The 24630-nt window shown below is 50.4% G+C and overlaps 1 protein-coding gene across 2 annotated transcripts; it reads left to right on the top strand.

Moving 5' to 3' along the window:
- Nucleotides 1-16845: 16845 nt before the first annotated feature.
- On the top strand, nucleotides 16846-24334 carry LOC138396278 (keratin, type II cytoskeletal 2 epidermal-like). 2 transcript variants are annotated; one of them, XM_069489373.1, is made up of 10 exons: nucleotides 16846-17454; nucleotides 18441-18655; nucleotides 19016-19076; nucleotides 19903-19998; nucleotides 20660-20824; nucleotides 21139-21264; nucleotides 22044-22264; nucleotides 23730-23764; nucleotides 23850-24224; nucleotides 24255-24334. In XM_069489373.1, the coding sequence occupies exons 1-10, from the start codon at nucleotides 16846-16848 to the stop codon at nucleotides 24332-24334; spliced, it is 1983 nt and encodes a 660-aa protein (XP_069345474.1). The 2 variants fall into 2 exon arrangements, with proteins under 2 accessions (XP_069345474.1, XP_069345473.1); XM_069489372.1 differs by having other exon boundaries at nucleotides 23850-24334.
- The last annotated feature ends 296 nt before the right edge of the window (nucleotides 24335-24630 follow it).

Genomic DNA, 24630 nt, shown 5'->3' with positions numbered 1-24630 from the left:
CACTTCTCCACAACTCAGTATATCTGAAAACTGTGCTAAAACCCTTTGCATCTGTAGGTGATGCGGAGTTAGGTTCTGGGCTCAGCCATTGCACATCATGGGACATTCAGAAGTTGGGCAGGAGGTCCTGTGTAATCTGGATCCCAATCACTAAATGCCAGTAATAATTCCCCATATCACAGTGACAAGCAAAAAATGTACCCACAGATTTCCAGAAGAACCGAAGGCAGTAATGCTGCTTTAGCACATTTTTGTGGTTGGGGACAGTTTTAGAGCATCTAGGGAGAATGTGAGGCACATATTTTTCAACAGTACTTGTGTGTGTGTGTGTGTGTGTGTGTGTGTGTGTTGTGGGGAAGGGTTGTGGAAAGGCCATGTCTCCATCTGAAAGTATATTATGTGGACCCCTGAATTGTGTAACTGTCTCCGTTAGTTTCTTTTTTATTTGCTGTTAAAGTAACTTATTCTCTTTTTTTTTTTTTTAAAAGAGACTCAAGAACAGAACCTAGGAACCATCATGCCTAAGGTTTAGACAAAGAAAGGGAAATTGGCCAAGGGTGTAAAGGACAGGGAAGTGAGAGAGTGTGGCGTGTGGAATCCGTCGGGGAGCACGTTTCGAGCAGCAGCCAGGAGGAGGAGTCGATGTGAGTCATGGAGGAGCTACAAGTTGAGAAGAGCCTAGAAATATGGTCAAGATTTGGGCAGGCTGCAGGGATGCAGCGGGCACTACCGCCCCTCCCCACCCCCCATGAAGAGGGCATGGCTAATAGGCTGACTACAGTCGGAGGCCAGAGATGCAGCCGGTAAAGTCGCCTCCTGCAGCCACAGCTGGCTGGAGTCTTGTCCTGGATGAAAGGGAGAGTAAAGATGCCCATGGGACACGTGGGTGGCGCCAGCAGTTTTTAGTTGTTTGTTGAAAGGATGGGTGCCCAGGATGCTCTGGGATGCTCTGTGTCACTGTGTTTGCTCCTCCCACACCTGCTGCAGGGAGCCTGGCACTCCCGCCTATCCATTATCACAAACATGGCGCAGTCTTAGTCAACATGCGTCCTTCCTGGGTTCATGTGGGGTTACTCCCACCCCTCCCAGGTGCCCACGCCCAGTTTCCAATCTGTCAATAGGCCCTGCTTGTTCTGTCTAGGCAGTGTGGAGCGTCCTCTGCTGGAACAAAGCCTCCTTTACACACAGCGCTGGGACCTGTACTGGTTGCCGCAAAGCTGTGGCTCCCAGGGAGGGTGAGCGTGAAGATTATGCCATCTGGATATTTCAGAAAGCTTCTTGAGAATACTAGAAAGAAAAAGACTTTTTCTTGATTCTGTTCATCGGTTGCAAAGACATAAGGAAGCAGCTAAATCCTTGCTACAGAGAATTTCTGATAATGGGAGAAAGTTCTTGTCTCCGGGTGTTGAGCCCAGTCCTGAGCATTTTGAGAGTTCAAATGACCACTGAAAGCTAACGTGAGTGCAGAGAGAACTGGAGCAGAGGCGGGTCTTGAAAGAAGATCGAAGAAGATGACTGCGGGTGGGGCGTGATGGCCACTCGGTCATTTGCACTGCAGATGAACCACACCACTGTTGCATGGAAGAACATTGGGCCCTTTCTTGCACAGAAGTTACACGGCTCACTCCAAAGAAGAACTTTCACTGAGGGCCAGTGGTCTGACGCCGTGGGGCTGTCTTGTGAGATGGGGCAGTCTCCACTAGGGACACACAGCGGAGGGGCCTTCCCCAGGCGGGGGCACAGGAGAAGAGATGCAAACCCTGCTTGACAAGCCAGGCCACTTCCAACCCTGAGGTCCCCACTCTTGCCCCAAATTTTCCACATTCTTCTTCCTTTCTTTTCCTTTCCCAAGATTCCCAGAGTCCCAGATTCAACTTTCAGAATATTTTGACCAGTCATTTAAAAATGCATAAAGGTTTGGTTTTGATTTGAGCTGATCTCACAGGTGTTTTGAAGAACATTTTTGTTTGTTCAGTTAAAAAAAATGCTGGAGTTCAGTCCTTGAACATGGGTTGTTTATGGTTTAGTTCAGTGCCGCTCAAGCTCCTGTTGTGCCCGCAGTGGGTGCTGGCAGGGGGCTCTGCCACGAAGGAGGGGCCAGCCTGGGGCTGCACCTGCACCCCACCCCCTTCACCATGAGATGCTTTATAGCGTTAGAAATTTCCAGCTGCGAAGGAGCTACATCTTCTGGCTACCTCATGGGGATGGTTAAAGGGGAGAGGTGGGAAATAGTCCAAATGACATCACTAGGTTGCATTTTTTATTTTCACTTTAAAAATTGCACAAACAGCATAGTAATCATCTGAAAGAAAATTAAAAGGAACAGAAAGTTCATCTCAACCAAGACCTATTAAGTTTCCATTTTCACTCCAGACCCTCTTCATATGTAAATGTGGATTAATGCAGCTATAACCAGAAAGTAGGTACAATTATTGGCATGTATTTTAATACCAATCAACATTTTTTTCCAGGTCCAACTTCTGTGAAGTCAACACCCCACCCCAGGAGAAAAAAGCATTTTTTTTTTTCCCATCCCATTTTGCCTGCCTGTATCCCAGCATTTGTAATACAATACTGCAGTCCCCAACCCCTGGGTTGTGGCCTGGTACCAGCCTGTGGCCTGTTAGGAAACGGGCTGTGCGTCACCACCCGAGCTCTGCACCCTCACCCCCATCCGTGGAAAAATTGTCTGCCATGAAACGGGTCCCTGGTGCCAAAAAGGTTGGGGGCCGCCGATATAATGTAATATAGTTAGCTGCACGAGTGTCTGTCTGTTCCAGTGCTTTGTGATGTCCTAAGTGGGTGGGTGGGGGCACACGTCATTTATTTCTGATTCTTTCAAACAAAATGTGTTAAACATCCCTCAACAAAACAACACCTGGGGTCCTTAATTTTGCACCCCTCCCCCAGGTCTGTTTCAGGTGGGGAAACTTGTCCCAGCAAAGTCTACTCTGGGGCCCGAAATGTCTACTTATTGGCTTTACTGGGTGTCTTGCCTTCTGCTGGGACCGTGTTTTCTGCGGTGACGGAGGGCTGATGGGGGGTGCCTCTGGCAGGCTGAGTTCACCTGGCCAGGAGGAGCATGTATGCCTGACCAAGCCTGGGCTGGAGAAGGCCCTTAGTGACCGTCCCCAGGGAGCCGAGTATCCAGCAGGGTGAGGGGACAGGGAATGGTAGGGCCTAGGGCCCAAACCCCTTAGGAAAGACCTCGGCGGTTAACACTTCCTGAAAGCGGGGGCTCGCAGGGTGGGAGCGCTGTCCATTACACAATTCACCAGTGCAGAATTTCTCATGGGGCAAAGGTGAGTGTCACAATAGCAGTGCTAAGAGAATCGGACAGGGACAGCTGCGTTAAGTCAGGATGGTTTAGCCTCCAAGACCCCTTCTAGGGATGCTGCAGGACTCTTGACCTTAAGCACAGTGATTTAATTTTTACTAGGAGAAGAGAAAAAGGCCATAGGAGTTCAGCCTCAGCCATGGGCAGGTACAGTCAGCTATGTCCTTGGGATGAGTGGCCTTTGGGCTGAAAGATTTCGTGCCACTCCTTTTATTTAAGACTTGTCCTTCAAGGTCACCAAATACAGAACGTGAAAGATTAAACATACAGAAGGACATCTGACTTTAGTTTGAAAAATCCTGTTTGGTATGATGATTTCAACAAAACAGCTGTCCCTTGCCCAGACACCTGCAGACATGGAGAAGATGGTCCTGAGATTGTGTGGGACAGAGGCTGGGCCCTGTTGGGGAGAGTTGGATGGAAACAGGTTGCAGGCAGGTGTCAGGGCCATCAGGGTCCAGGCCGAGAACCTCCCAGGACTCTGCTCACGGCGTCTGTTGGGAGGGTGAGTGCCAGCTGGCGTCCCATCTGGGTAGGGCCGGCACAGCAGGTATGGTCATTCTCCACACACACCAAACTTTCACATATCTTTATGCTGTTAGGTCTTTGCAAATGCTTCTCCATCTTCTGGAGTTCCTTCCTCCCTTTTCTGAAAAGGGAGGACTGTAATTCATCCTTTAAAAGCCAGTTCATATGTCTTCCTCCGGGAGACCTTCCCTGACGCCTGCCTCAGTTTCCCACTTCTGTGCAGTGGCGTGCTGGAGCCAGCACATACCAGCTCATGAAAGCCCACTGTGGGCATCTCTGAGGTGTGTCTGAGTTGGGTCTTGGAGGAGGGGGTGGTGGCAATGGGGGGCAGGTAGGCAGGATCCCTGGCGATGTTACCGCTTCCGATGCAAGGGAATTCTTGTCTGGGAAGAAGATCTTGTGAGGCAATATCCACTTTGCATTGTAGTCACCTGTCTGGACACAGAGGTGTGCATGAGACAAGGTCTGAGGTGAGGCCATCTGCCCCTCCCCTAACTCTAGGTCTTAATTAACCTCAATTATATGGAAGGTGGGAAAGGGTGTGGCAGGGCAGGCTCTTGGCTTAGCTTTCTAGATCCGACAACTCATCTATCCTACTCTCCGCATTCCTATTCTGTATGCAGTGGAGTGATTGGTTAGTCCCTTCTGTTATCAGTCTTAAGTTTCTCCCGATGACAGCACAGTTGATTTTTCTTTGTTCTACACCTGGTGGAGCTGGAAGAACATTCTAACCAAGTGGAGAACATGATGTCTACCTCTGTGTCCCTGAAAAAAGAACGAGATGATCCTTGTAGTTGAAACGGTCCATTCTTAGCACTCACAGATGAACATTTGGGTGTCTTCATTCACACCGTGCTTAGCTAGGGTGTGCAGGGATTAGAGAATCCCCTCTGGGTTCCCAGGGGAGTGCCTTGTTTTTGGCTGCCTTCTCAGTAATCCTTTCTCTTGGCTTGATAATGGATAAACAAGGTTTCCACGATTTCCACATAAGGCTTTGAGGCAAGGTGGTGTGGCAGGAGCCTCATGCCACCTCATTGGCACTTGTGATCTTGCCACGTGCCACCATGGAGAGGTGGGCACCTGGCAGGACAGGGGAGATGCAGTCCATCCCAGAGCAGGACAGTCACCAGTTTGGGTTGCGGAGGGTCTGCTGAGGCAAGCGCTGGGACGTCCTGCCCCTGTAGCCAGCCCCCCAGCCCCTTCCGGGCCGTTCCTAGGGCTGTGAACAGGAAGGGGCGGTAGGTCTGCTGCCTTCACAGCCTGGGGGAAGTGTGGCAATGAGAGATTTAGAAGCCTGTGAAAGACACGTCCCCTGTTTGCTTCCCATTCTCCACCATTACGGGTAATTGAGTGTTGACTGTGGTATTTATTAAGCCCCTGCCTTCGGTCTACCTGAGGCCTTTTCTGGCTCTGAAATCCAGTGCTCTTGGGCTGGCGTGGCTCCGTGGAGGTGGAAGAGCTGTGGGACTGGGCTCCTGCTCTGTCACCCGTTAGTCAGGACACCTTGACAAGCCACAGAACTCAGTTTCTCTATCTTGAAAATGAAGCTATCGGCCAAGGTGGTCTCTAACGTGTTTCTGAGCTCTTAGTACAGATGCCAGAATGGGGCAAGAGCCTTCCAGAGGGGCAGAGCACGCTCGTTAAAGCTCTGCCCCTGTCGGGAGCAGGGAATTAGGCAAAAGAGGTGGAGTGGGAGGCAGTGGGGCTCCCAGAGGTGGAGTCTGAGGACGCAGGCACGGGTCATTCCATTCATCTCGTGGACTTGCACAGGTCTCTTCACTCTCTCAGAGGCTCAGTTTGTTCATGTGTGAAATGGGATAATAATATTTGCCCTAACTATTTTGGAAGGAGATTGTCAAAGGGAAGTGACACATGTGAGGGTGACACTGCTGCTCTTCCTTGAGAAGGCCTCTGAGTGTGGGGGTACCCAGGAAGGGCCGCTTCCTTGCGGACAAAGGTGGGGTCCCAGTCTTCATTCCTGTGGGTCTTGAAGCACTCAGGAGTCTTCCTTTTAAAAGAAAAACCCATTCATGAGGGGAGGGCTCGTGTCCTAAATCCATTACTGCTAGCGGAATAATGAATGGCCACTAATGCCTGAGTGGGAGGAGCTGACCGCCAGGTGGGACCAGGCCTGGGGAAGGGGCGGGAGCCCCAGGGAGGAGGGAGGCCTGACAGGCGGCCTTGTAAGCCACAGGTAGGGGGTGCATGGTCAGGTGGCCAGGTGCAGTCTTGGAGATTATGTTGATTTTATTTTGTTACCATAAGTTCTAGACATTTCCTACACCTTCTACAGACGATGGGAAAGGAGAAACATTTGCTTTGTGCTAGAAATTGTGCCAAGTGCTACATATGTTATTTATTTCATAGCAACTCTCTGAAGTACAGCTCACCCTTGAACAACACAGGTTAGAACTGCACTGGTCCACTTCTATGTGAGTTTTTCCCAATAAATATATTGGAAAAATTTTTAAAGATTTGCAACAATTTGAAAAAACTCACAGGTGAATGTGTAGCCTAGAAATATTGAAAAAAATTAAGAAAAAGCATGTCATGAATGCACAAAATATATGTAGATACTAGTCTATTTTATCATTTGCAACCATAAAATATACACAAATGTATTACAAAAAGTTAAAACTTATCAAAACTTACGCACACAAACACTCACAGACTATACGTGGTGCCGTTCGCAGTTGAGAGAAATGTGAACAAATGTAAAGTTGCAGTATTAAATCATAACTGCATAAAATTAACTGTAGTAATACTGTACTAGTGTAATAATTTCAGAGCCATCTCCTGCTGTGATTGCAGGGAGCTCAAGTGTTGCAAGTATCCACTTAAAACACGGTGTGACACTGATCATCTCTGTGGGAGCAGTTCATCTCTCCAGAAAATTACATATCACAGTAAAAAGCCATCCCTCATAGCTCTTGTGTATTTTTCATTGTGTTTAGTGCAATACCATAAACCTTGACTAACAAACACCATGGGACCCACACAAAGTGCCACTAGTGGCACTGGAAGAGCTTCCAAGAAACAGGGAAAAGCTGTGGCATTTTAAGAAAAAGTTGATTTGTTTGGCATGTTCCAGGGATTGAAGTCTGCAGCTGCAGTCACCTGCCGTTTCAGACAGACAATTCATCTTGTAAACAGACGATGTAAACTTACAGTATCAATACATACAGTATGGTGCGTAAATGTATCTTCTTTTCCTTATGATTTTCTTAATAACATTTTCTTTTCTTTCTTGTAAGAATACAGTAATATGATCTTAGATATCAATATCAGAATGTATTTGCTGAGAGTTTATCATGTGAAAATGATGTTTGAAGTTCTGAAATGTTTCTGGAAAATCTAGATATTCAAATGTGGTTATAGTCACTGTGCAAGCTAAACATTGCATTTGGCTGTAAGAGACCTGTAAAACATGCGTTAAACAAGGTAGAGATTTATTCTTCTTTCACATGAAAGAAATCTGGAGGTGTGCTATTCAGGGCTGACATGGCATGGTCAAATATCACTGTGATGATGCTTAATTTTATGTTAAAAAATACCATCGTAATACCTATAATACAAAATATGTGTTAATCAACTGTTTATGTTATCAGCAAGGCTTCCTGTCAATAGTAGGCTATTAGTGATTAAGTTTTGGGGGAGTCAAAAGTTATACATGGATTTTTGACCACACAGGAGGTCGTCACCCCTAACTCCCACATTGTTCAAGGGTCAACTGTACCATTATCCCCACTTTACAGATGAGGAAGTGGAGGCCACGGAAGGGTAGCTAGCCCTTCCAAGGCCAAGAACTTAGTTAGTGCTGGGGCTGGGATTCAATCCACGTGTGCTAGGCAATCCCTGCCCTTAACCAGCGTACAGCATGGCCCTTGTTTACTGCAAGGTATCATGTGAGGGTAACCAATTGCTACAGCTCTTCTCCCTCAGTAGAGAATCCCTCAGAATCTTTCATCCTTGGATGCTGTAGTCGTATTTTACACCGGGACAGAGGGCAAGGAGAAGACCCAAGGGACAGGAAGAGGACCCAACAGCCCACGTGTTTGAAAGCCTGGGGTTTCTGCCACCCAGTTTGGAGCAGGGTGGCTCTGCCTTGGACCTGGCCTCAGGAGCTTCCTTCTCAGTCCTTTCCCCCCAGCTTCCTCATGGAGGATGATGAGGAACCATGCCTTCTCAGCCCTTTGGAGAGACCCTGGTGTGCCCTGGCAGGGGAGGCTGTCCCCACCAGTGCCAGGTAGAGCCGAGTGCCACTGCTAACACAGCAGGGAGGAAACCTGGCATCCCCCCGCCTTATTTTCAGGTCCCGCCCCCCTGCCTGGCAGTTTCCCTCCTCCGGCTCTCAGAGGAAGCAGGAAGACTGCCCACTCCGTGGCGGATGACTGTCTAGGTGTCAGGGCAAAGGTGAAGTCTGCTTTTCCGAGCTAATGTAAGCAGCCGACCTGCTCTAGGAAGATGCTCCTCACTCCTGTGGTTAGGAAGCAGGTGTCCCCAGGAGGGGCCAGCATGCCAGGCTATGTGTCTGTGGGGTGGGCGAGGGGCTGGAGTGCAGGACTCTTCTGCAGGAGCAAGAGCCAGGGAGGTGTGGAGCAACCCTGGGCACCCACTGAGCTCGGTCTCCCAGGGGCTGATCTGAGGATGAAGGAAGTGGAGGTGAAAGCACAGGAGGAGGGTGGCTGGTGAGTAAGACATCAGATCTCCAGGGTGTGGGCTCTGTAAGTGCCGTGCAGACAGCTGGGTGCTCCTTGCAACAGCGTTAATGGCCAGCGGCAGGACCGGCTGCTTGCTCTCCCTGCTTCCTTGCTGGCTCCGCTCTTGTCCTTCCAGGTGGACCCACTCCCCGGTTGCTCCCAGCTCTCTGTCTTCCCCTGGACGGCCCCCAGCCCCAGGAGACCATGCTCTCTGTCTCTCGTCCTTCCCCGCTTGCTGAGACCTCCCCGCCAGGGTGATGGAGCCGCCTGCACCGTGTGGGTGCAACTCCCTAACCTGCCCCCTCCATTTCCCCCTGACCGCCCAGTGCTCAGGAGCAGGGCTCCCAGGTACGGGGCTGGCAAGTGCCCTCTGCTGACTCTTCTCATGCGAACCGAACCTGGGCTCAGTCCCGAGCACTGCTGTCTGTGTCCACGTCTCTGTCCCCAGAGAGAGCAGGAGGAAGGCCCCTGAAACTGGGTCTTAACTAGGCCCTCAGCAGTTCCCTGCTGTCTCTGGCAATGACACCTCAAAGGGGCCATGTGCTGTGTTCACACTGTGAGTGGAGGGGAGGGATCGCCAGATTCCCTGTCCTTTCCAGTGTGTGACATGTGGACTCCCTGGGACACAGGAGGCGGGCGGTGGTGGGGGGACCATCCCTCTTCCTCGCCCTCAGTCTGATAATCTGCCACCACCGCCTTGGCTCACCCCGCAGCAGCTCCCTCCTCTGGGCTTGCCCACCCCCGTCCCACCCCTGGGCCTGAGCAGGAACCCGGGGCATCCCGGCACTGCAAAGGCCTTTCCACCTGTGCCCTGACGGTTACTGTCTGCACAGAACAGGGCAGTGGAAAATGCTGGCAGGAATCTGGTTTCATGGATCTGCCCAGACATGCCTGCCACAACATCCCCATTGTAAATTCTGTCATTAGCATCTCTCTTTTTCTTACCAGAGAAACATTATTTCTGCTTAACAGTGAATAAATAGTATGGAATTAAACCTTCTGCAGAGAGAAGCACAGGCACCATCCTGGCCTTCCATGGACAGTGAGGTGGCTGTAAAGCCCTGTAAACCCAAACACATTAATAGGTTCACAGGGGACAGGCCCTGACCACAGGGCATGGCTGTCTGGGGCCTGCCCTGAAAGAGGGGTGCAGGAAGCCCTCAGCACACTAGGTGCCAGTGCATAAGTGCCACCCAAAATGCTGACTTGGAGGGCTGGCGGGGAAGGCGGGGTCCATACAGACCCACACAGACCCCCAAGGGATCTTCTCTGAGGGGCTAATGACATTTGCATCTTTGAGTCCTGCTCTCTGTGAGAGAGGCACCGGGCATGCAGACCTGAACAAGGTGGGGGGTCGGGACAAATGCTGGAAACAGCAAAAGTTCTTCTGCCCAAGGGAGGGGCCAGAGCCTGGAGATTTTACACTCCTCCAAATTTCAGACCGACAAACTTTTCTCAAAGCTTTCCCGAGTGCCCGACGTGGGGCACCAGCGGAGGTCAAGTTCTCTGTCGCTGCAGGTCTGCTGATGTCAGGGAAGAGAAAGCATAAAGGGAGAAGCAGCATGCAGGGTTTGCTCAGCTTTTGGAGGTGGTGAAGCGATACTTCAGCGAGACAGTTATTTGTGGGCCTACCCTGTGTCTGGGCATCTTTGAAAAAACAGATATAAACCCCCGAGGAGTTCACAATTGGGGGATCAAGACATATGGAAGTTGCACCTCCCCTGACTGCCACCCCTGCAGGTGGGACTCAGTTCCTGCCTGGGGGCGAACGCTCCTCTTGAGCTGGAGGGTGCCGTCTGCCCTTCTCCCTCCTTCTGGCTTCCCTCTGTCTACCCTGCTGCTGCTATTCCTTCCTGTGTCCTTAGTGAGAAAACCCTGAACGTGTGGTCTGCGCCTGCGAGTTTTGTCTCTGAGCCCTCCCAGCGTTTGCCTCCGCTCTCAGGGCGTTAGCTATCATGTCGTTTTGAAGCCTGAACTGACATCTGAGCTGGAGGGAACTGGACAGATCTGTAGCCCAGTGCTTCCATCTCACAGATGAGAAAACCGAGGCCCAGAAAGGTTCTGCACTTAGTTGGCCACAGGGCTGCAAGTAGAATGCAGGTCCTCTGGGTCCTCATCAGGGATCTTCCCATTCCCGCTGGTTTCCAAGCCCCTCAGGCCATAGGTGAGGAAAGGGATGCCCAGCAAGAGGGCAACATGCCAAGGTGACGCAGGTGGTTTCTGGCAGAGAGATTTGATCTTTACTCCTAAATACACTTTTCCCAGTTTATCACACAGCTGCCCTTATAAATGCTCTGCTGAATAGAGACAAATATACTTCTTTGAACACCCAGTGGGTTATGAAGTGTGCCTATGGCTCATAAAAATGTAATTTGTGTAAATTTAACACATCCCAAATGACTATACTGGCTCTATTAAACATTAACTGCTTAACGAGCAATGACTTCCCTTGTTTTTTTTTTTTTAGAATTAAAAGCCTTTGGAAGACCTGTGGTTTTTTTTTTTTTTTTTTTTTTTTTTTTTGTTGAGACAGAGTCTCACTTTGTTGCCCAGGCTAGAGTGAGTGCCGTGGCGTCAGCTTAGCTCACAGCAACCTCAAACTCCTGGGCTTAAGCGATCCTACTGCCTCAGCCTCCCGAGTAGCTGGGACTACAGGCATGCGCCACTATGCCCGGCTAATTTTTTCTATATAGATTTTTAGGTGTCCATATAATGTCTTTCTATTTTTAGTAGAGACGGGGTCTCGCTCAGGCTGGTCTCGAACTCCTGACCTTGAGCAATCCACCCGCCTCGGCCTCCCAGAGTGCTAGGATTACAGGCGTGAGCCACCGCGCCCGGCCGACCTGTGGTTTTTGATGTGGAAAAAAACCTGTCCAGAGAATTCTGAACAGCTCTTTTCTTTTTCTTTTTTCTTGATAAGAATCCCGGTAGCAAGCAGGCCACCAGAATCAAGCTCTGGCCGTTCCTTCCAGGGACGCCCAGCGCCCACGGGTCTGAAAGTGGCTCTGAGAGCTTGGTTGCTGGACTAGGAGCAGGAGTCTACTGAATCTGGTCTCCTAATATTCAGTTTGTTTTCAGGCTTATTCTCTCTCTCTCTCTCTCTCTCTCTCTCTCTGGTTGTGGGGGGTGTTTCCCCACCTTCCTCCTGCTACGATTATCCCTAGCCCGCCCAACACAGGCGGCCTCAAAAGAAGTCCAAGGGCTCGCAAGAGCGTGGGGGCAGCTCCAAGTGGCGAGGCAGGGGCTGGGTGGGAGGCAGGGGGAGGCAGGGTATGCTGGCAGGACTCCCGCGTGTGCCCGGCACAGGCTGCTGCTGGAGAAATGCCGGGTGTCCGGGCAGCAGCCCCGCAGGCCAATGGCAGCTGTCAGTGGCAGCAGTGCAGGGTGGAACTGGCGGGAGGGCTCCCCAAGGTTGAGGGGCTGCGTGAGAAGGGGACACCATTAAGTCTGGCGAAACCTGGAGAAGGCCCTGCACTGTGAGGAAAGAGTGAGTAGCATCGTCATGGTGATTCCATCCTTCCGAAATCACAACCACGAGGGGACGGAATATTTGACAGCTGTCTCCAGGGAAACCATTTGGCTGGAGCGAAGGTCAAGGCTGGGAACAGCAAGAGTGTTTCACGGAGGTCCCCTTAGTGGCCCTCTCTGAGTGCATGAAGACGCGTCGTAGGTGGGGACACGCAGGCACAAGTCACACCGGTATCATTAACTAGGCAGCAGTTGTGTAGCCCCTGACATGATACTGAGCTAATTCAGCTGGAGATGGAGCCCAATGAGAATGAAAGCTAGAATGTGTAGCTTTCCATTTTCTGGGTCAGATCTTCTGGGGCTCAGTTAGAAACTTAGAACTGCATGTGACATTGATGGCCGTGGCAATGGGAAAGGAAACGGCATTTGTCAAGTAGCTGCTATGTGCCAGGCGCTGTGCTGGAGTCTCCCTGCATTTGCTCATCACCACTTGCTGGGCTGCTGGGTTAGTACAACCCACATTCACTGAGCCCCTGCCCTGCATGGGGCCTGAGGCCCTGCCCTCACCCCTCCCCTGCGTCTGGGGTCTGCACTGCTTCTAAGCAGTGGCTACACCCTGCTTTCCAGATAAGCCTGGTGTGCATGTTCTGGAATCACCTCATTCCAGGATGGGGTTCTGCACGGTGGGAATGTTCAGTGCTTCGTGCTGAGGGTGGACCTGGCTGCCTGCCAGCCTGGCTTCTCAGTCCCAACCAGTTTGGCCAGAGCACATTAAATCAACAGCCACAGGCCTCGCTGTAAGAAAAGGGGTCGATTGAAAAAAAGCCAATAAAATAGAGATGTTAGGTAAGAAAGGAGGGGAGCTTGGGCTGAGATGGAGAACTGGGTCAGGGGCTGGGACTATAGACTTAGTAAGCAGTTTTTCAATAATCATTTACAAAGAAATGCCCTGGAGGGACATGTTGAGTAAGGTGCTCCTGCTGGGAGCCTGTAAGCTTCCTGTCTCTCCTCTGGGTGCCACTAGGGCTGTGGAGCTCTTTGGAGCGGCACCTTGGCACTCCGACGGAAGGCACGGGAGTCAGCCGGCCATGCAAAGGCCCGTGCAAAGGCCAGGCACCAGCTGCCGCTCAGGGCTTCTGCTTCGGGCTGAGCTGCTGGACAGTCTGTTCCCAGCCTCTGTTTTCTGAATTTCTTTCTTGACACTATTGGCCCCCTATGGTTTGGGCCCCTTGAGCAGCCTAAGCCCAGTAGCAGGGGCTGGAAGAGGAGGATTTTGTTTTGTTTGTTTTGTTTTTGTTTTTTTAAACCCAAACTCTTGGTTTCTATTCGGAGGCAGCACGAGCCACATGGCAGCTCTGCCCAGCTGGTGCATTCCGTCTTTGGGAAGGAGAGGCTAACCTCCAAGGCCTGAGGAGAGAACCCTTGGGGTGGGACAGAAACCTGAGACAGACACAGAAACCTGAGACAACTCTCTGAGCAGGATCTTAGGGGAACAGGCACATAAAAGGCTACAAAGACTCATCGCTAACATCACATCCACACATCTGGAAAAACCTGCAATTCCGAACCAAGAAAACCAGAAATGATTTGGGGAACGTAGGCTTAGTCCCTGAGTGACCACTCTGTGCTGAGGGGATGGAGGGTTTGGGTAAGGATAAATGTGACCCTGACTCTGCCCTGCAGAAGTCTGGGGGACATGGCTCATTCATCACAGCACGGGGAGGCCTGTGAGATGAGGCTGCAGGGAGGTCGGCAGCACAGGAGAGGAGGAAACTAACCCCGACCTGGGAATCTGGCGCTAGCATCCACATTTGGTTGAGGGCTTAATTGATTTCCCGTTGGCTAAACAGTTAACTCCTTCTCTGCTTAACACTTGGGGCTCATTTTTCTGCCCAGCTGGCCATGGATGTGCTTTTGAAAACCTACGAAGAGAAGCATTTAGGATCTTGGGCTTGCCAGCAGCTTATAGAGGAAACGTGGGGAGCATGAGAAGGATTTTGTTCTATAGGATCCCTGCCCTGGTTTCGGAGACAGCAAAGCTTAAAACCCTTTACACCGGCAGGTCAATGTCCTTGTGGGACACTGAGGATTCAGAATAAATGTTCCCATTTTATAGATGAAGAAATTGAAGACCATGGTGAAAGTTAGTGGCAAAATCACAGCCAAGCCAAGAGTCTCAACTGCCATTTTGCTCCTTTCTTTTTTTTTTGAGACAGAGTCTCACTCTGTTGCCCGGGCTAGAGGACTAGAGTGCTGTGGCGTCAGCCTAGCTCACAGCAACCTCACACTCCTGGACTCAAGTGATCCTTCTGCCTCAGCCTCCTGAGTAGCTGGGACTATGGGCATGTGCCACCATGCCCGGCTAATTTTTTCTATATACATTTTTAGCTGTCCATATAATTTCTTTCTATTTTTAGTAGAGACAGGGTCTTGCTCTTGCTCAGGCTGGTCTCGAACTCCTGAGCTCAAACAATCCACCCGCCTCGGCCTCCCAGAGTGTTAGGATTACAGGCGTGAGCCACCGTGCCCGGCCCTATTTCGCTCCCTTAAAGAATGCAAAGCATATGATCTAGAATAGCACGTTGAGATTATGTAAAAGGTGAAATTAAAAAAAAATGGAAATAAATATGTCCCATAATACCCAAGTCGTGTTAATTCTACCCTCCACATTTCCAGACAGTAGGAGGACTCTTCTTCAACTTGACTTTCACAAATGGGCGAATGGGTCTAGAGAGGGAAGATGTTCAGTGGAAAGGGACACCAAGGTGACAGCAGAATTAGAAGGCAGTAAAACACGCAGATTGAGTGCCTGGCACAAGCCTGGGCTGTGGCAGCTGTCAATACATGTTTGTTCCTTTCCTTCACAGAGGGATTAAGACCCCTGGAAGCTGGCACGGCCTCGGCACAGTCACGGTAGAGTAATGGACAATTAGGGCGTTGCTCAGATATCCATAGATAATGACACATTTGGCTTTGGATTGAGACTCTTTCCAAAGCTTTTAGCTTTATGATTTGATTGCATGATTATAATCATGTAAGCAGATAGGGGAAAAAAATCAAGAAGACACAGGGATTTGCTTCCCTCAGCATTTTTTTTTTACTGCAAGTCAAATATCTCAACTAGTTCCCTATTCTTTACCCTCTTACCTGTCCCTGGCATGTAGCTAAGTCATAGGATTGGAAACTTGGGGAGGATGGGTGCAGGAAGGTACATGACGTTTATTGAGTTTCTGCTGTGGACTAGGAACTGTGTTTAGCACATGTGCATATTATCTCGTTCTGTTTGCACAGCAGCCGTATTCTTCTTATTCTTATTCAATTTTTATAGACGAGGAAACCGAGACTCAAATTATCAAAGGTCATTTAACTAAAATACAGTGAAACTGGGACTTAAATTCAAAGCTTATGTTTTTTATATTATTTGATGCTAACTTTGTATTAGGATCAGAATATCCTGGTTCTGCGATTAATGGTGCCCATGTGAAATGCATGGTTACAGTCATTAGGAGAGAGAATAACATGCCAAAGGTGAAAGGGAAAGGAGAGAACTTTGTCTCACCCCAAACAATAATGAAACTAACATCTGTCTTGTGTGTCACGGTTTTCAACATGCTTCATATGAATTTCCCATTTTATAGCTAAGATTATAAAGCCTCAGTTTAATTTGAGGTCACACAGCCAATAAATAGCAAAACTGGGACTCGAACCCAGAACGTCTGATGTTAAATTCAGTTCTCTCACTTCAAAGGGAGAGAACATGCTTAGCCACACCGACAAAGGGAAGACTGTGGTTGAGTTTAGGAGTGAGTGCTCTGTGCGTTTGGTGACTCTGGCCAGCCTGGCTGGGTCTTCTGATGTTCACCTGTCTCTGGATGTCACTGAAGAGCCTGCCTTCCTACCTGCGTCACAGAATCACTGGGCAATACGTGAGTACATGCTGACTGAATCAATCTATCCTTGGATCTTGGAGTTGTGTAAAGACTTTGCCTGCAACCTTTCATTGGGTGCCGCGAGTCACACAGATCGAGGAGCAGAGAAACTTTCCTTAAGCCCCCATCCTCTGGGTTTTCATGTAGAAAAGTGACAGAGTTGATGGTTAGAAAAACTGGTTACAATAAAGAAAGTTCTCTACTCAATGTCTGGTTATTGTGTATTTCTGGTATAGCCTGGGAAGAAAAGAGCCAAGATACTTTAAAAAATGACAACCCTTTTGCAGCAGCCTAGGCCAACTTCTTTCTGCAAGAGGCTGCCCATTTCCCCACATCTGCAATGCCCCCTGCACTTGTTGAAACTCTTCCTGGGGCAGAGGGAAAATCGAGGAGAGGCATAAGGCTGGTGCTGGGGGCTCTGAGAGTCTCAACCTGTCATCTCTTTCACTGTTGAACTGGGATGGCAAGCCTGCACAGGCCCAGGTGGTGGCCAGCCTCCTGTGGGTCGGTCCAGAACAAGGAGCAGCATTTTGCAGAAGGTCCTTTTTCAGATTGAGAAAACCAAATCCTGATCTCCTCTTGATGATTTTACAAAAATCAAATTGCATGACAGATGCCCAGATAAACAGAAGTTTGCAATCAAAGCAAGTTCTGGGATGGAGCTGATTAGTAGAATTTTAATGGCTATTAGTTTGGTAATCACTCACCAAGAATACCTTCCAGGCAGACCAAACCCATGCATAAGTGGGCCCACACCCATGCACACCAACACCTAGTTGGCGGGTATATAAGGGGACCCTGACAATCTCCCAGCAGCAGAGTTGATTCTCCAGCCTTGACTCTTCTCAGGAACCTTCGACTTTCCTCACTGGGCAAAGGCATCATGAGTTGTCAGCTCTCGTACAAATCTCGAGGAAGAGGAGGAGGAGGTGGAGGATTCCGGGGCTTCAGCAGCGGCTCAGCTGTGGTCTCCAGTGGCAGCCGGAGATCCACTTCCGGCTTCTCCTGCTTGAGCCGCCATGGCGGTGGCGGAGGGGGCTTCGGTGGAGGCGGCTTTGGCAGTCGGAGTCTTGTTGGCCTTGGAGGGACCAAGAGCATCTCCATTAGTGTGGCTAGAGGAGGTGGAAGCTTTGGCTCCAGTGGTGGATTTGGTGGCAGAGGAGGTGGCTTCGGAGGCGGCAGTGGCTTTGGAGGTGGTGGCTTCGGAGGCGGCGGCTTTGGAGGAGGCAGCGGCTTCGGAGGCGGCGGTTTTGGTGGAAGCGGCTTTGGTGGAGGCCGCTTTGGAGGTGGCGGTGGCTTTGGAGGTTTTGGGGGTCCTGGTGGCTCCGGACCTGGAGGATACCCTGGTGGAGGCATCCACGAAGTCTCTGTCAACCAGAGCCTCCTACAGCCTCTCAACGTGAAAGTCGACCCAGAGATCCAGAATGTGAAGTCTCAGGAGCGGGAACAGATCAAAACTCTCAATAACAAATTTGCCTCCTTCATCGACAAGGTGAGTCTCCTGATGCTCAGCGATGCCTCACTTCCAGTGCTAACTGAAAAGAAGATGGCACAGATTCGTTTCCTTTAGGAGCCATTGGTGTAGCCTCAGTGGCCTGGGTTATTTGTAATTTCCAAATGGGAGAGATGCCAGCTTCGTGCATTTTCTGTAACAGTCTGCATTTAGGAATTATTTATCTCTTTGGATTTATTGTTGTGGTCTAAATAAATAATATTTAGACCAATATAGAAAATTCTGAAAATCATAGAAAAATTGATATAGGTAAGAATTGGACTGACTAGTTCAGGCCATAGGACAGCAGATTTAGTAAGACATCTTCTGAAGTAGTCTTTCCTTCCCTAGAAGTTAGTACTCCATTAGCCAAAATATCTGCTTAGGAGTGAAAAAAAGGGCTGCCTTCAAGAGACGGATTCCCAGTTTTGTGATCCATAAAGTCTTTACTGGTGTCACTTTGGAGTGTTACTGGGTTCTCTCCTATTTCAAGGCAGATGAACCTGTCCTGGTTTATCTGCCTTGAAACAGGCAGGAATTTACAAGACTCTTAAAACCAGGCTGAGGAGCCCAGCCCTCTGGTAGTCTCATACTTAGCACCCTTAGGAACAGTGCCAGCCAATGCCTGCTTTTGGTTTTCCCCAGAATTTATGGGACCTTTGCCCAAAATTCAACGAAGATGGGGAGGGACATGGCCTGGGGTCCTGGGAGCAGCTGCAAACAGAACAGTGGATGGTGAAGTAAGAGAGAGAGTTCCCTGTGTGGAGAGGGCCAGATGTAGCGTTAGGAGTCTGCGGCACTCTCCAAGTGTGCAGGCAGGGAGCTCAGGAGCTCTGCCTGGCATGATCTGGCACCCAGCTGGTGAGGATGAAGCCTTGTAGGCTTCTCTAGGTCCCAAAGCAGCACCAGAGCTGCTTGTGGTGAGCGTGACTTGCTGGCGTGAAGGATGACCTAGAGCTTACATGCTCTCCTTCTGGTCACGGCAGGTGCGGTTCCTGGAGCAGCAGAACCAGGTGCTGCGCACCAAATGGGAGCTGCTGCAGCAGCTGGATGTTGGCACCCGCACCACCAACCTGGATCCCATCTTCCAGGCGTACATTGAGGACCTCAAGAGATATGTGGATAGGCTCTCGGCGGAAAGAACGTCGCAGGATTCAGAGCTGAGCAACATGCAGGATCTTGTGGAGGATTTTAGGAAGAAGTAGGTGGCAGAGTAAACTCTGAGTGGAGATAAATTTTGAACTGAGCCATCCGGTCATCCCCCAAAAGGCACCCATCCCCCAGTTGCATTTGTGGTGATACAGCGGAGAGGCGTCTGGATCTTTGTTGATTATTTGTGAGGAAGACATCAGGGTTTTAGAGATCATATTTTTTACCTGTTTGCAAGTTAGTTCATAGAAATTTATCCTCATGTGGGATATTGTAGCTTCACTTTAGACATTTAAATAGTGTTTCATATTCCCAGAGAATGGGGCATTTTGGGTGAATCCAGTAGGAAAAGGAAAAGAAAAACAAACAAACAGGAACTAATCTGACTGATATATTATCTGGGTCCCAACAGGTATGAAGATGAAATCAACAAGCGCACAGCCGCTGAGAATGACTTTGTGACACTTAAAAAGGTGAGCAAGAGAATGTCGTGGCTGGGGGTAGGGAGAAGGGTGCTTCACCACTCCTTGTGTCTGAACACACAGGCTGGAAAGCAACTCCGAATGCAAACTGCAGTGGCTGGAGAAAGGGGTGGGACGTGTCTATGGCCTGTTCTCAGAAACAAAAGTGTCTATGCAGTTCATACTTCTGGATCCAGTTTCCAAAGATGTTCTGCATTTTTGATAGAGCACTTTCCAGCAATGACCCACTTAAAGCCTATATTGGATCATGATAAATGCAAATGCAGAAAGCACTTTATTCTTCTAAAGAGCTAAGGAAGGAATGGGGCTTTCCTTAGAATGCCTGCTTAAAGTTGCTGTCAGTTGTGCTGACAAAGATTTGAGCTAGAAGGCCAAAAGTATGGGTCCTCACCCTCCGTCCCTGGGTCCTATGGGGCCTTTGGGGGCTAATCTAGGGAAATTCAGGAGAGGTGGGATGGACAGAGAGGCTGAAAGTTGAAGACCGTGGAAGCCCACAGAGATCATTGTACCTCATTGTGGGAGCACACTGTGTCTCAAGTAGGAGGGAGAGACTGGTTGGCAAAGCTTGGTCCCATCCAAGCACTGATGGTCTGGGCGTGGGGGTGTGAGCAGCGATGGGGGCACGGAGTCACTGGCAGAGGTGCATGGTGAATTGCCCGTCAGATGGCTCACCTGGAGGTGCTTGGGATGTTAGAGAGCTACAGGGACTGGGTGGAGGAGAGTGCCCGAGAGCAGGTGGGGCCTATACAGGGATCCGTGCCAGGTGCTGGGTGGGGGGAGCATGAGTTTCACCAAAGGCCCTTGGTTTTTCCTGCAGGACGTGGACAATGCTTACATAACGAAGGTGGAGCTGCAGGCCAAGGTGGATGTGCAGAACCAGGACCTTGAGTTCCTGAAAATTCTCTTTGACGCGGTAAGGAGGCTGCTCCTGGACAGACCCCTACTTCCCAACCTTTTTAACCAAAGGAAAGTGCTTCCCAGTTGGTGAAAAGGTGATAGGAATGGGGCTTATGAACTGAATGACTTCAGCTTGCTGTCATTCCAGGTCATGGTGGCGGGGGTGCGGTTTATGGCATAAGTCTTGGGGGAGAGAAAGTTTCTTCTCTGATGTCGTAGGAAGTAAGGTTCAGGACAACTTCCCCTCCCCCATCCCCTAAATGTCCAGCTCCCCTGAGGAAGAGACCTGTCCTGTGCCCAAGATACTTCAGAGATAAAAATGCACTGCGTCTCCGATCTCCACCCCCCGCGCCCGCCAAGTACACATGCATGAGTTCTGAAACTTGAAGTAAATTTAATGTATTTGTCATAGATTGGCTTCCTTCTGGGGGCCCTTGTCATAATTGCCCTAAGTGATGAAGGCTGTTAACTAGGAGCCTCCAGAAATACAGGTACCTCTACCCACAATTCTCAGCACAACCATGGGAGAGGCCTAGGAATAGTGGGTACAATTTTGATCCCTCTCAGTGTATGCTTAGTCTGAAGTCTGCATTTCCCTAACACAGGGGAGTGGGGCCTCCTCGCTGCCTGTGGCTATGAGCAGGAAAGTCATGGCCAGACCTCCCTTTGTGTGGTAGGAGCTGTCCCAGAGGCAACAGACTATCACCGACACCAACGTCATCCTCTCCATGGACAACAACCGCAACCTGGACCTGAATGGCATCATCGATGAGGTCCGTGCCCAGTATGAGGACATTGCCCAGAAAAGCAAAACTGAGGCCGAGGCGCTGTACCACAGCAAGGCAAGTCCTGGCAGCGCAGGGAGTGTGGCTCCGTACGACAAGCTGGGGCCCGCCCCCACCCGGGAAGTGTACAGTAGATTCTTGGTGCTTTTGTCTAATGGAAGTTGGGCATCATTCCCAGGAAAGAGTGTCAAGAATGGCACCGAGTCCTTCTGGGGACGTGAGAGGGTCCCCACCTCGATGAACAAGGCCATGACATCCAGACTGGTTGGCCCTCCTTGGACCAGTGACCAGCCTTTCCTTGGCTCCAGTCAAGCTGGAACTTGGACCAGGCCATAACTTCCTTGTGAACTGTCCTCTTCTTCCTGCTTCAGTATGAAGAGCTCCAGGTCACTGCTGGGAAACACGGAGACAGCCTGCGAGAGATCAAGACGGAGATCAGCGAGCTGAACCGCGTGATCCAGAGGCTGAAAGGGGAGATCGCCCACGTGAAGAAGCAGGTGAGGCTTGGTCCTGCGCTTCATCCAGTCCAACTGGAGGCTGGGGCGCCAGGTTGTGCCTAGGTGCGTGTGAGTGGGTGTGTGTGAGAGACAGGAGAAACTGGCAAGCTATAATCTAGCATATATTGATCCCAAATTCCCCCCCCCTTAACATAATTTAAGGCTTATAACAATTTTTAGGGTGGTCCTAAGAGACATTCTAAAGTAAGGATGGGTGAAGGGAAAGAATTGTGTTCTCTTGTTTACGTGAATAAAAAGGAGCAACGACAAAGAAAGCAAAAGTCAGTTTGATTTGCTGTGGATTGTCGATGTGGCTTCCCCTTTGTGCGTGGCACGGCCCCTAGGCACCAGCTGACTGAGTTAATGGTGGGGCAGTGGGTGCTGGACAAGCTGGCCTGGGTTTGGACATTGGCTCTGGAACAGAGAATGTGGGCAGAAAGTCGACTCCGTCGGCAGCAGGAGTTCTGCAAAGCAGCCCATTTCCAGTGTTTTTATGTACATCTGTGAAATGGGATACTGGTTCTGGCCCTGTGTGGTGAGGATCAAAGGGTGTTACAGGGAAAGCCTGGGGGTCCAGTCAAAGGTGATTTGGGAAGGAGATGCCCCAGAGACAGCAGCAAGTCTTAGCACAGTTGTCTGTGACTTGCATTAACTTGGGAGACCCAGCACTTCCAGGGCCAGTGATTCTGGCTTCCCACACCCTGAGCACCTCCGCTCCTTGTACCCCTCTGCCAGGCAGACTCCCTTCTGTACAAACAGAAATCTCTGCTTGCCTATAGTGTAAGAGTGTGCAAGATGCCATCGCAGACGCTGAGCAGCGTGGGGAGCACGCCATCAAGGACGCCAAGAACAAGCTGATCGAGCTGGAGGAGGCCCTGCAACAGTCCCGGGAGGACCTGGCCCGGCTGCTGCGCGACTACCAGGAGCTCATGAACGTGAAGCTGGCCCTGGACGTGGAGATCGCCACCTACCGCAAGCTGCTGGAGGGCGAGGAGTGCAGGTGGGGGCACTGGGAGGGGACAAGGGCACTCTGGTTTGCCCTCTTCCTCCTAGAGCCAGGGCTGGAGGCCGAGGTGGGGAAGGCAGAGGCCGGGGCAGGGCCTCCCGGCTGCTGGGAGCTGACGTCCTCTGTGTTCCCCAAGCACAAACCCAGCACACAAAGCTTTAGTGTAGAGTTGCACATTTACCAATGTGAAATGACTCACAAGGCATATTAAATTAAATCAAGCAATATGCTAAACATCCTGGTCTTTTCTGAAAGTGAAAACAAAATGATGTGAAAGGCCGGGCGTGGTGGCTCACGCCTGTAATCCTAGCCCTCTGGGAGGCGGAGGCGGGTGGATCGCTGGAGGTCAGGATTTCGGGACCAGCCTGAGCAAGAGCGAGACCCTCGTCTCTACTAAAAACAGAAAGAAATTATCTGGCCAACTGAAAATATATATAGAAAAAATTAGCCAGGCATGGTGGTGCATGCCTGTAGTCCCAGCTACGTGGGAGGCTGAGGCAGTAGAATGGCTTAAGCCCAGGAGTTTGAGGTTGCTGTGAGCTAGGCTGATGCCATGGCACTCACTCTAGCCTGGGCAACAAAGCGAGACTCTGTCTTAAAAAAAAAAAAAAAAATGACGTGAAAACAGGTTAGTCCTGGACAGTCTGGAAGTTGGACTCTAGGTCTGCAGGGTGAGTGGCCTCTTCTCCCTGCCCTGTGTGCAGGGGAGACTGTGTGTGGGAACGTGCTGACTAGCTGGGACATGCTTATCAGAACAGGTGACAGTCCCAGTTCTGTGCAGGTTTCTGGAGAAACAAACAGAGCCATTTGCTAACCTTCAAAGAGGGACCCTTTGAGACCTTTGTCAGTGCTACTGGCATCTTTGGTAACTGAATCTGGCTGAAGCAACTGGAAGGGGAAGAGCTGCCCCAGGCCATCAGCAAGCCAGGACGACAAAGAGGGAGCAGCTGTTGTTCTGTGCCTATCGGAGAGGCGATGCCTCCTGGCTCTAGCTTGTGAGAGAAAGGGGGACGGTGTTCAGTTGGCACAGAGGCGGATGGGGCGGGAGGGAGGAGTAGGGGGCGGTACAGAGCCACAGTTCTGAATTGGATGCTCAGTGCATCATTTCTGGTGTGTCACGGATTCTGAATAACAGACTCTCTAAGATGGATTTAAATATAAAAGTGGGTTGCAAAGTCCAAAGTGAACTTGCTTTTCAATCACTTTGGATCAACAGTGCAACTCTTCATTTTCTAACAGAGAAAAAAATTGACCTGGATTGAGATGCAAGGCTGTGCATAAATGTGGGGTCTGTTGCCCTGTCTGTGATCTGGCAGACACAAGAAAGTTGGATCCATGAGGCCCGGCTGGCTGGTTTTCAGGGCTAAACTGCACATTTGTAGGTGGAAGTTGTAAAACAACTTGTATGCAGAACCTGAGTGCTCTGCCACACGTTATTTTCTCCCTCTCTCCCTGACAGGATGTCTGGAGACCTGAGCAGCAGTGTGACCGTGTGTAAGTAGTGGAGTGTGGTCCTGTAATGTGGGGTGGAGGCAGGTGGAAGTCAAAAGTTTTGTGGTAACACCCTCTCTCTCTGCAGCCGTGACAAGCAGCACCATTTCTTCAAATGTGGCATCCAAAGCTGGCTTCGGGGGCCAGGGTTATGGAGGTAGAGGGTCCAGTTCTGGTGGAGGAGGCGGCTACAGCTCTGGAAGTGGCAGTTATGGCTCTGGAGGCAGAGGGTCCAGCTCCAGAGGTGGTGGTGGAGGAGGCTCCGGCTCTGGAGGAGGATACGGCTCTGGCGGTGGCTCTGGAGGAAAATACGGATCCGGAGGTGGCTCTAGGGGAGGTTCCAGCTCTGGAGGAGGATACGGCTCTGGAGGAGGATATGGCTCTGGAAGTGTCTCTGGAGGCGGCGGCTCTGGCGGTGGCTCCAGAGGGGGCTCCAGCTCTGGAGGAGGATACGGCTCTGGAGGTGGCTCCAGAGGGGGCTCTGGCTCTGTAGGGGGAGGCTCTGGCTCTGTAAAGGGTGGTTCTGGCTCAGTTGAAGCTTTTGGTTCCAGCGTGACCTTCTCTTTTAGATAAAGATGGGGTCCCCCCGATTCTTCCACTCCAGAATGTAGAAGCCTGTCTCTGTACCTCTAACTGACAGCAGGTCAAATTTTATCATTTACTTCTGATGGCATTTTGGGGAAAAATGATGCCCACATACAGTTTTTGAAAGATTTTCTTTCCAAATCAATTAGAGCAGTGGCATCCACTGTGTTCTGTGGAAGAGTCTGCGCTGTCTAGGTCTGTGCTTTCAGCTGTGCCCCACTCTCCCCCGCATGCCTCCCTCCTTGCGTTGCCTGCTTGGCAGTGCTCCTCCAGACAGGTGTTCT

Source organism: Eulemur rufifrons, chromosome 16, assembly GCF_041146395.1.
Source record: "Eulemur rufifrons isolate Redbay chromosome 16, OSU_ERuf_1, whole genome shotgun sequence".
In the NCBI taxonomy this organism is placed as follows: Eukaryota; Metazoa; Chordata; class Mammalia; order Primates; family Lemuridae; genus Eulemur; species Eulemur rufifrons.
Note: the sequence above shows the minus strand (reverse complement) of the source record. Positions and strands in the feature narration are given on the sequence as shown.